Raw genomic sequence first — 11,621 nt, 5'->3', positions numbered from 1 at the left:
AATAACTGCTGGATTAAATGATTCCAATATTTAACAGCATGCACAGTTGCACACGGGTATTATTTTATTTTATTTTTTTGTGCAAGTCTGTCATGGAGAGAGTGAGCGAGCAAGAGAGAGAGGGAGGACAGGAGGTTCTGACCATAATCCCATTATCCAGACTGGCACCTTGTCTGACATACAGGACCAAAATAAATTTAGGGAGTTTATTTTGACTCCATTGAGTGAATTTGAAACGTTTTATTCAAGGTCCCTGATTAAACAAAAAACCTTTGAAGGAAATGTTCATATCATTGCTAACAAGACAAAAAGCAGTTAAGCCTTCTTGGTACCGACTGATGTTTGTGCCAACTGATCTGGTGACGACTGCCAGAGAAGGGAATTATTCAGGTTTAAGGAATTAATTGCGTCAGTCCGTTGTTTCTTGATGTGAGAGTCACACAGCACCAGAGTCGCCCGGGATTCAGGAGCGACAAAATTGTGTAAAAAAGGTATATCAGCAGATATTTTGACAGAAGCCTTCACAGCACTCGGCCATGTTTACAAGGTTAAAGGCGCTTGTTGGGGCTCCTGAGCCTCCACCAGCTGGAGCAGCTAAGGTAAGTAAGCCTTTCACTGAGTCTGAAAACTATTTTGGTACGTGCTCCTGAACATTGTCCATCTGCGTTATATTCTCAACAATATTAGACAAATGGATTTAGCTTCATTTTGTCTCTATAGCCTCCTGAAATCAAGGAGACCGCCCAACCAAAAGCGGAGACAAAACAAGAGGAACCAGCAAAAGAGAACAAAAAAGATGAGGAAAAGAAAGAGGAACCAGCAAAAGAATGCCAGAACAAAAAAGAGGAGGAAAAGAAAGAGGAAGAACCCAAGAAAGAAGAACCCAAGCCAGGTAAAGAAAAATACCATCAAACTCGACCATCATGTTTCTTTACCTCTTATTTATTTATTTATTACAGTTTATTTATTTATTTCAATTTATTTCTAGTTATTTATTTATTTAGTATTTATTTATTTCAGTTCCTGCCCTAGAGGCTCCTGCAAATCCTGTCGGTCCAGAGGGAGAAGGGTAAGAATAACATTGCTGTCCTCCAGTGACATCAGATGAATTTAATTTGTTAAGTCACTCATTGCCAAATCATTAGAAATGAAATTGTTGTCGGACTGTACATGTCACCTTTCCAGTGATGAGAAACCAGCATCACCTCCTCCACCTCCTGTGGTCTACTCCCGTTGCACAGACGAGACTCTCAGATGGTTGGTCAAAACAATGAGGGACAAAACGGAGTTGCTCAAAGAGAAAGTCATTGATCCGTACGCCACCTCTCCAGAAATCACCCCGCCTGTCAGTAAGTACGCACCAAAACAATCAACCCGAGCGGCTCCAGTGTGCTTGACAAATCTGCCTCCTCAGCGCCCATACTGAAGAAGGATGAATACCACAAACTGAAGGAAGAGGAGCGGATAGCAAAAGAAGAAGCGGAGAAGAAGAAAGCGGAGGAGGCAGCCAAAAAGGCCGAGGAGAAAAAGAAGAAGGATGAGGAGAAAAGGTTGGAAGCTGAGAAAAAAGCAGAGGAGGAAAGAATAGCAGAAGAGGCCCTCAAGAAACAAAAGATGCTACCAGATATTCATTTCACTTTTCTGGATATCCTCTTCCGACCTATAGAAGAAAAACTGGATACTGTCCTGGGATCCACCATCGATCCTTTCACGGGTGGGTAAGCTCTGAATCTACTAAATAAGCAAAGAAATAAAATGACTGACACGAAATGTTGCTTTGGCTCCTCAGATCGCCGTTACATCACTTGGTTGGGCATCATAGCGCTGGCGTACAACTACAATATTTGGTTCTGCACGGCCCGCTTGGCTTTCCCCTTCCATAACGACACGGCCAACCGATACTGGATCACTTTGGATTTTCTGAGCGACCTAATAAACGTTGTGGACATCATGGTTTGGCAGCCTCGGCTTCAGTTTGTCAAAGCTGGTGATATTATTGTGAGTGAATTTATGGTCTTAAGATGGATGCCGTATAAAAGTATAACAAGATTATTTCTCTGGTAGAAAGACAGGGCCATGACGAAGGAACATTATCGGAAATCACCTCGTTTTAAGGTATTGAGAGGGAGAAAGCGCTTGAAAGATAAAACTTTTTGACCTGATGCCCGTCTTATTTCCTTCTGTGTAGACTGACATCATCTCCGTCCTCCCCTTTGACCTTCTCTGCCTTTACTTTGAATTTTCTGCCATTTACCGACTCAACCGCTTCATCAGGGTAGGTCGCTCACTGGTGATTTTTTTTTCCACTTGTAATTATTGAACAGATTCTCTTTCTGTCCCAGATTGAGTCTTTCTTTGAATTCAGTGATCGACTTGAGAGTGTAATGGCCAAAGCTTACATCTGGAGGTAAAAGCCGCAGTAAAAGTCACACTGTGTTTTCCCATCTATATATTAATTTTCATATTTTTGGATTGCATTTGTTTGTGCTTTTCAACCTAGAGTGGCTCGCACCACCGGCTACCTCCTCTTCAGCCTCCATATCAATGCGTGCGCTTTCTATGTCGCCTCAGTATACCAGGGCCTCGGCACCAGTACGTGGGTCTACAACGGAAACGGGACAGCGTATGTATTATTTATTTATTTATTTATAAGATATTATTTCCTCAGTTCATGCCCGTGTTTCCCACAGGTACATACGATGCTACTACTTCGCAGTACGCAGCCTGATCAATATCGGCGGGCTTCCCGAACCCACAAACACTTATGAGATATCCTTTCAGATGACCAACTTTTTCATTGGTGTCTTTGTGTTCTCCAGCCTGATTGGCCAGGTTGGGATCATTGTAATCATTACAAAGCCAACAGTTGTTGTTTGATGGTTCATTTTTTTTTTTCTATCTTTCTAAATCATAGATGAGAGATGTCATTGGAGCAGCAACAGCAGGTCAAACGTATTTCCGGGCATCAATGGATGGCTGCGTATCTTACATGAACACTTACACAATTTCAAAGGTGGTCCAGAATAGAGTAAGGACCTGGTACAACTACACGTGGGCTGCTCAGGGCATGCTTGGTGAGAGTACTCTGGGATCTATATCCTGGAATTGTAAATAAAACTAGTTATCTTAGTATCAAAGTATTGATTATTGATATGTTTCAGATGAGTCCGAGCTGCTGGATAAAATGCCTCTGGTGATGAGAACCGCCATCGCCGTGGACATCAACCTGGCGACCTTCCAGAAGATTGCTCTCTTTCAGGTGACATTTATTCAACATAAAATTTCTGGAGTCAGACACTTTCAATGGGCATAAATGAACTAAATTTAAAAAAATAAATGTTTCTTCCAGGGCTGTGACCAGCAGATGTTAGTGGACATGCTACTTCGGCTCAAATCAATTATTTATCTTCCTGGAGATTTTGTTGTGAAGAAAGTGAGTACATTTATTCTGTATTGCTCAACATCTCCAAATGATTATGGTGAGCAGAGTTGTGTTATCGTTTTGCAGGGTGACATCGGTAAAGAGATGTACATCATCAAGAGCGGAGCGGTGCAAGTGGTCGGAGGACCTGACAACAGTATTGTTTTTGTCACACTAAAAGCTGGCTGTGTCTTTGGAGAGATCAGGTCACATATTCTTTATGCTATATATAATTATTTCTTTTTTCAGATTTATAACTTTGCATGTATTGATTCATTCATACAGTTTGCTGCAGTCTGCCAAAGATGGAGGGAACAGACGGACGGCGAATGTCAAAGCGTATGGATTCGCTAATCTCTTTGTTTTAGAGAAAAAGGATTTGTTTGATATCCTGGTGCACTACCCGGAATCTCAGAAAGTTCTGGCCCGAAAGGGAAGGTGAGACAAAGTCATTTTACATGAGGATTTTTGTGCCGACCGATCAGTTGTCTTTATTTTTATTGTCTTTGTTTTTTTTGTCTTTTATTTTTATTTACTGCTTAAATATTTGTATGTTTATTTGCCCATAGGAAATTGACCAAGGCCAAACAACCTCCAGGTGCTAAAGATGAGGAAAAGCCAAAAGGTCTGGCTGGCTTTGGCCCCAGACCACCAACACCAAAAATCATGAAAGCGTTTGCCAACTTCCGCAAACTCAAGGTAAGGTCACTCCATTTTTCAATTTTTATTAAAATGGTGCTTGGTTATGAGTGTCAAAGCACGTGATGATTTTTGAGTTCTAATGCAGGAACTTGTTTTTGTCTTCACAGAAACAACAGCAAGAGTGACACCTGATTCATTGTGGACTCTGCTTTCAACTGATCAATGATGATCAATGTTATTGCACGTTTTCCAATATGTATTTGTCAACATTTATGACTTGGTTGTCAAGACACTAAAAGAGACAAAGTTTGTTTTCTTATCACTTTTTCCAAATCTGAGCAGCATACAAGCATCACATCTGTATATTGCAAAAATGCTCACAGTACAGAGCTAAAATGTTTAAAAAAAAATTCCTCACGAAAGCATTAGCAGCTTCTTGTTATCATAAACAAAACTGCCATTTTCTTTCAATATAGCAATGCACCAACATGAACCCGTTGTTATGATTTGCTGAAGATTCGGCGAAGCTTTTGACGCTTTCCTATTGCGTTGCATGGATGGCTTTATTTTTCCGGAAAAAAAAAAAAAGTTCTATGTGGTCTGCATTCTAATTGCGCAGCTTCCAGTAGATGATTTCTCTATCCTCTCCTCCTGTGATCACTGTGCCACACAGTTCATTCATCCACATGGCCGTGACTGCACCTGAGCACAAAGGACAGACATTTATTATTTCACAAACAGACTTTAATGAGCGTGACTTTTATTATATCACCGACATAATCGCGCAAGTGTGTTTGTTTATGGAGAGAGATGCACCTGAATGTGCTGAGATCCTGGAGATGACGGTGTTGCTCATCAAGTCCCACAGCAGGAGGTCACCTGACTGGCCTCCGCACAACACTGAGTTTCCATCCCAGCAGAAACACCTGACAGAAGCATCAATGAGGAGGATTTCATTTGAACAAGTTTTTTTTTTAATTTATTTGAGTGTTGATGTTAACCTGAGCTCCTCCTCCGATTTCACAGACGAGATCACCATCCCCGTCTGAACGTCAGTCACTTTCATGAAGGAGTCGGCGCCGATGCTGAGGACATGTCGACTGTCTAAATAGAACAAACCGCTTGAGTTTTCACTGTAAGTTTTTTTTTTTTCTTCTTCAACAGTCTCATTAAAAGTAAGAAGTTGAAGTATGGAGCCCATTAAGGACATACAATAGGCAAGTTTAACAAATCAATCAAATTAGACATTTAAGTTACCGACTTTAGTTTCTGCACAAGGCCTAATTAAACTTGAAAAATGTCATTCAATTGCACAGTTTATCATTATAACCATACTTTTCTTTTTTATGTACATATTGATACTCTAAAAATGTGAAGGGTGTCTGATGAACATGCATAATCAATGCAGTGATTTTTTTTTGGGGGGGGGGATGATGTTATCATAAAAACTATAGTGCTTTGGCGCCATCTAAAGGCAGCTCAGTTTTAAGGAACCACATTGAAGCAAAAAATGACTTCTTTTCCATAATAACAACCCAACTGACCCGGACTGAAAGACAAAGAGTGGACGGTGGCAGCATGGCAGTCGACTTGCTGGAGGGTTCCGTAAGTATCCGTGTCCCAAATAGTGACGACCCCATCTTTGCATCCTGACACCAGGAGAGTCCCCGAAGGATTCAATTCAATAGCGTTCACCTAAATGTCCCACAACAAAACCAATCATAGTAAATTACATGTTTGATATACAGGGAAAAAAAAAATAGGTATGTGACTCACCCCAGCATCATGTTCCAACTCAGCCAGCAGCTCAAATTGTGATCTCTTGCGTCCGCACAAAACATGCGGCTCACACTGCCACACCTGAGATGTGACCGACGACAATCACTGCTCACACCTCTCTGACAAGTGAATCCTCCATGTCTTCTCACCTTTACAGTCGAATCCCAAGAGGCCGTGTAGAGCTTGTCATTGGACCAAAGCACTTTCGTGACAGCGTCATCATGACCCATCAATGTGTCCTGTCGCCTCCCGTATGGAATGGAATAGAAATATCTAGAGGAAAGAACAAGTGAGTAGATCACACAAAATCAAATGAACTTTGTGTATTATACTTACACGTTATTGTCCCATGAGGAACACACCACAATTTGACCATCTGCTAGCATCAGACATGATGACAAGGCCTGAAAAAACAGTTGAGATGTTGCGACTGGATTTACACTGCAGGTGTCCAATTTCATCTACCTACCATATTGGAGAAAGACATGCTCCTCTGAAAGTCCTTCAGTTCTTTGGAGAACATTTTAAGCGTTGAGTCTGAAACAAAAAAAAATCAACACACTGACAGACATGTTGACAAAAGATACGTACCTTGAGATGTGCTGAAAACAGAAGCTCCATCTCGGGTCACGGTGATGGCCGTCACTGCCCTGCACATTCATGAGTGTAACTAATATGACTTTCCGATCAAGTATTTAACCATGCACGTACTCTTTATGGATCTTGTGTCTGGAAGCTGGTGTCAGACGGCTCATGTTGGACCACGTCAGCTTCCGGCTCTCCTCTGTTAAGTCCTCAAAGGAGGAGTCTTCATTCAGAGAGCCTGAGGAACACACAGACATTTCTGGTTCTTGCTTGCAGGTCAAAGTTGGCTGTTGGAGAAATGAACTCCAACCTGGGGTCAGTTCGCTGATGGGTGATGTGAGGCTGGAGCTCCTGGTGATGTTCTGCGACCTTGCCGTGATCCTCTGAGGATGAGGAGTGGTGAAGAGTTGCGTGGGCGTCTGACCGAACTCAAGTATTTGTGTCAGCATGGCCACCCTCTGGTTAGGGTCTTCAATACTGCATAAGGACACAAGGTGGCGGTGTAAGTTCAAATTAAGCTCCCAACTGCACAACACTTCACTTTTTCCACATTAATTCTTTAATTGATTAAATTCATTTTTTTTTCCTGAAGGGCGTTGTGTGGAGACAATGTGAACAATTTTAAAGAGAAGGATGAAAAAAAAACCGTATGTATTTAATAGATTCACTATTCAGAGTGAAATATTTCCAGATTTTATTTCTCATCATTTTGATATTTAAACTTAAAAAATTACAATATTACATCAGCAATCAATTAAATATATTTTTATATGAAAAGTGTTTTCCAGTGCGTTTAAATAATTTACGTGAACTTAATTTCTTACCTGTCACAGTCAATGCCACCTTCATAGGTCAGTGGGTGAAAGACTGCAAGATGACATCACTGTTGGTTGATATCACATTCGTCTGCATTCCATGATGATAATGATTATTTTACCATTATGAGCCTGGACTGCTTCACTTCCTCTCTGCTTGAAACCAAACACCAAATCGATCCACTCGTGCAGGTGCTCTGACACATACTGACTCTCTAACGCCATCTTATGCTTCTGCAGGAAATCCCTTGCATCTGGAAAGGAGATGAGATAAGAGATTTCATTTAGAGATTATTTTGCATTGTATTTTTTTTGTTCTTTAAGGTGTCATCCCATGCCAGCAGGAAGTTACCCGAGGCCCAGGGTGGGAGGTGGACATCGCCGACAAAGCTTCCGTTCTGCCGTCGGCCCAGCTCAAGACGCAGGTGATTTTCTAAGAAACTGGCATCGTTCCCATAAAACTCTGGAATTAACTAAGGACATAAAAGACAAAAATGATTGAAAACAAATGATACATGCTGTACAAATTAGTTGCAGCATCATCAATTTCATGCACTAAATCAATTTGGCCCTCAGGCAAAAACAGAACAAAATCAGCAAGTTGTATATTAACAGTTGACAAACAACAATGTTCAAAGTCAAGCAGCTGAGCAGAAGATCAAATAGCAAACCTCTTTAAAGTCCGTCGCTCCCTCTAAGCAATTTTTCCACGTTTCGCCGATGCTGTAAAAGACAAATGCGGAGTTCGTGGCCGACGCTTACATTTAATGAAGTCAGTTTGTAATTATGGTAAAAGGATGTACCTGTTAAACATGCGATCTGCGTGGTCAAAGCGGCCATTCTGCAGACACAACATGTGTTCTGGAGCTGCGGGAATGAAAACAAAACACACAATAAAATATTGAGCGCTTGCTGAGGTTTTATATACAATCTCGGGACGATTAACTGACCCACTCTGACCAGGTAGAAAAGGACATAACCGGGAGACGAGTAGTGGCTGCCGTACAGGAAGCGAGGCTCGGGCATGCCTCGGAAACGATGCTGAGGAAAGAAAAGTTGGATGGTAACAATTTTTTATCTTTATTCATATTTTCACGTCTCGTAAAATTCTTCTGCAAGGGAGGGGAGCTCACCAACAGCCGCTCCAAGCGCTCTTGGTTTAATGCTCCAACCGGTTTGCTGAGGTCCCTGAATGTGGCTGCATTGGTCAAATCTAAAAGACATAAAAAGTTCACTTGAGAAGATAGTTCAAAATTCCTGGCGCTGTCAACCCACCTAGTTGTGCACTGGTGTAGTCAGCAATGACCCAAGGGAAAACAGGATACTGGGAAAGGTCGTTGCAGCTTCGGTCAGCCAGGTTGTTGAGGTGGAGGAGATACTGGAAGTTACTTAGGTGCCCGCGCTGCCATTGCAGCATGTAACTCTCTGCTGTGTGCTCCGTCATGTGATTCTCTGGAAAAAAAAAAAATGGGAGGGAACACACTTGTAATTGTCAGCACACAAATAATATTTGTATTTCTTCTCAGCGTTGCATTTCCTTCCTCACCCAAGAAAGTGGCGATAAAGTAATAAATTTCATCTCTGTCCGCCGCATTGTAAAACTTGAGATAGATGTCGGAGCAGAAGTCGTTTTCAGAACAGAACACTTCCAGCCCCTGCAAGAAAGAATATCTTTAACATCTCAATCTTATGTTTAGACACCATAGGGAAGATGCACTCACCAAGGGTCTGAGACCATGTCGTCTTTTGTAGATCCGCCTGACTTGATGCAGTTTGATCTGAATGACCTGTTCCTGAAGTCACAAAAAAAGAATACCACCATTTTGCAGCTGCCTTTATGAGACCGGAAGTCGCTGCACGTTTTTCAGACAGCTCACCGGATATCCATTAAGAGGCTGGAAGTAGAGATTCTCATTTGTAACGCAGACGTGGCCAGGATTGGATACCAGAGGTAGGACCATCTCCACCGCACACTCCATGTGAGGCTTCTCTGCGACACTCTGAAAGCTTTACATTGCAGAATCTCATTTTTATTTTATGCAAAATAGAACACAAATCTCAATCCGAATTTATACATACCAGAACTTGTCAAACGATGTCCTTGCCAATCGGGATTGAAGATTGGCTGTAATCTAGAAAGTAAACACAGAAAATTAGAGTGTGTGATGACAACTGTCAACATTTGTGAGCGTGAAATCACCATGGCCGTCTGATCACCGAGCTTTTCCAGACAGGATGCTCTATGCAGCTGGAAAATATGAAAATAAATCATCATATAACTAAACTGACGGGACTTTCCAAATATTCCAAAATGTCCAACGACATACTTGATGTAAAGTTTGAACGACATCCTCGGTTTTACGCCACACTTCCAGCTGAAAGTTCACAGTCTTCGTGCCCTTCCAATTGAAGAAACTGAGTTTAGTTGCGAACAGAGAATTAATTTCCAGAATAATAATTTGTAAAGGTATTTTTTTCATATATCAACACTGTGTGTTCATAGAAGACTTACTCTCTCGTTTCTGTAGGGTGAAATGATGCAGTTTTCCTTGATATAAATAACCTGCAAACATATTTACATTTAGTATGCAACATTATGTAAGCAGTTAAAAGTTGGACATAAAATTTTTTTTTAAAAAAGTAAGGTCCAAATGATTGGGCTAAGTCTTACCTGCTCACACTGAATTGAAATGGAGGATGGTTTGGGTCTATGAAGGTAAAATAAATTTAAAAGTGCGTGAAAATTACAAAAATAAGATATAATATTGAAAAAATATATTATAAATATAGAAGTCGTAACATGTACTCACTCATTGAACGGGTTGGTCTCTTTTTCCACAAATTCAATCTCTTTACAGTCCCGCAGTGGAATCTGCAGGCAAATCACATGAGTGGTCGTGAGAGGGGCCCGCAAATAGCAAAAAAATTGTCTGTCTAATATCAATTTAAAAAAAACAACCTTTAAAATTGGTTCTGTAAAATCTTCTGGGTCGAAAATGACCGATCTGGAACAGACCTTGAATGACCCTCGGATTCTTCTGGAAGGGAAAATAAAAATAAATCCCACACCCCATCTGCTAAAATACAATGTTTGTACTTTGGCAATAAAACAATTATATTCTGTAGATACAACTTGGAGTATGTTTGATCAGCTGCTGGAGGTTCCTGGAATAAAACAATGTAACAGCACAAATGACACAAATGCTTGTAGAAAATAAATTACCTCTTCTTATCTGAACTTCTTGACACATCATATGCAGTGTGCTGCTCAAAATAATACTCTTCCAAATCCAGTAACAAGAGAGAAAATCTGGAGAGAAAAAAAGTGGGTGGTGCGTCAACTAGATCCTCAGGTTTGATAGCTTTTAATCGCACTAACATTGCTGAAAATAGATTCGTTTGACTCATAATTGCAATCTTATTTGTCATTGCAAAAACATTCTTGTGGAATATAGTCCATAGCATACTGCAGTATACAAATATTTCTTGAAATTATTTGCACACTATTGGAATACCTATTGGAATACTAAACCTACATGTCAAACAGGTAATCTAATATATTATACATGTCACAATTTGCTTAAAACAACCCCAACAGCACTTTGAACTTGGATACGAGTGGAATATTATTTTTTAAATTTTATTATCATGGTTGTAGTTTCTGTAGTGTAGAACTGCATTGCACTGATCAAAACGTCAACCCCCATTTTGTAGCAGATAAAGAACATTGTCCCTCTTGCAGTATTCTGCCACAATAAAATAGGCATTTGTAATTTAATTACACAAAAAGTTATTATTACTTTTGCATTTTTGAACCTCATAGGCCGACGTTGTCAACATCCTGCAGCAAAACCAGCCAATAGCAAACACTCCACTTCCCACAAGCCTGCACTGTCATCCTTCTCCATTTGCACGATTGCAAACCCGTCCAATTATATTAGCGGCACAAAGACGTTCGGCATCTGTCATTCAGCTTGACTTTGTTCTATTGCAACTTCATCCACGCATTATGGAATCGACATTAGCACCAAAGTCATTCCCTGCAATCACACGTCGCGACACTAAACGAGCAAGATTATCTTCTACCGACCTTTCTTTCGTTCGCTCTTTAGTCTTCATAAAAGCCATGACTGCACAACATCCTTGAATGGGTCCGAAGCAGCTCAGTCAGCCTGTAAACAAGGAAACTTCCTCCACATCACGTGACTTACATATGCGATCTTTGAGTCATGCAAAATATCCAAACCCCGACTATTTCGAAATATTTATAAATTATTCCCAGCAATTTCATGTTTAATGAAAAATGCAACTTCATTATATTTATTTTACCACAGAGTTACCAGCAATTCATTTAGTAATCTTCCGACAAATCATCTCGT

The 11,621-nt window shown here is 40.6% G+C and overlaps 2 protein-coding genes and 1 long non-coding RNA gene across 3 annotated transcripts; 2 read left to right on the top strand and 1 right to left on the bottom strand.

Moving 5' to 3' along the window:
* Nucleotides 1–176: 176 nt before the first annotated feature.
* LOC148380821 (cyclic nucleotide-gated channel beta-3-like) lies at nt 177–4,556 on the top strand. The gene is made up of 18 exons (XM_088363216.1): nt 177–599; nt 721–892; nt 1,021–1,069; nt 1,186–1,349; nt 1,415–1,714; nt 1,790–1,998; nt 2,065–2,115; nt 2,189–2,275; nt 2,343–2,407; nt 2,501–2,623; nt 2,691–2,832; nt 2,915–3,074; nt 3,162–3,259; nt 3,350–3,433; nt 3,509–3,627; nt 3,707–3,859; nt 3,991–4,120; nt 4,231–4,556. The coding sequence occupies exons 1-18, from the start codon at nt 537–539 to the stop codon at nt 4,246–4,248; spliced, it is 2,187 nt and encodes a 728-aa protein (XP_088219342.1). The 5' UTR covers nt 177–536; the 3' UTR covers nt 4,249–4,556.
* Nucleotides 4,299–11,481, bottom strand: nsmaf (neutral sphingomyelinase (N-SMase) activation associated factor). Its single transcript, XM_088363215.1, has 31 exons — nt 11,333–11,481; nt 10,466–10,552; nt 10,202–10,280; nt 10,053–10,114; nt 9,914–9,950; nt 9,755–9,805; nt 9,570–9,641; nt 9,443–9,490; nt 9,322–9,374; nt 9,120–9,249; nt 8,964–9,035; nt 8,789–8,897; nt 8,518–8,694; nt 8,376–8,455; nt 8,193–8,283; nt 8,046–8,109; nt 7,914–7,965; nt 7,595–7,715; nt 7,365–7,496; nt 7,252–7,294; nt 6,738–6,904; nt 6,554–6,665; nt 6,434–6,492; nt 6,312–6,379; nt 6,179–6,246; nt 5,992–6,115; nt 5,840–5,923; nt 5,608–5,758; nt 5,065–5,167; nt 4,880–4,989; nt 4,299–4,765 (listed from the first exon to the last, which is right to left on the bottom strand). The coding sequence occupies exons 1-31, from the start codon at nt 11,368–11,370 to the stop codon at nt 4,671–4,673; spliced, it is 2,739 nt and encodes a 912-aa protein (XP_088219341.1). The 5' UTR covers nt 11,371–11,481; the 3' UTR covers nt 4,299–4,670.
* LOC148380820 (uncharacterized) lies at nt 5,212–10,452 on the top strand. Its single transcript, XR_015854607.1, has 4 exons — nt 5,212–6,131; nt 6,704–6,929; nt 7,567–8,305; nt 8,995–10,452. It is a non-coding gene; the product is annotated as an uncharacterized LOC148380820 (long non-coding RNA).
* Nucleotides 11,482–11,621: the final 140 nt, after the last annotated feature.

The sequence above is a fragment of the Syngnathus floridae genome, chromosome 20 (assembly GCF_059516105.1).
Source record: "Syngnathus floridae isolate MCC-2025c chromosome 20, RoL_Sflo_1.0, whole genome shotgun sequence".
In the NCBI taxonomy this organism is placed as follows: domain Eukaryota; kingdom Metazoa; phylum Chordata; class Actinopteri; order Syngnathiformes; family Syngnathidae; genus Syngnathus; species Syngnathus floridae.
This window is presented reverse-complemented; position numbering and strand designations above follow the sequence as displayed.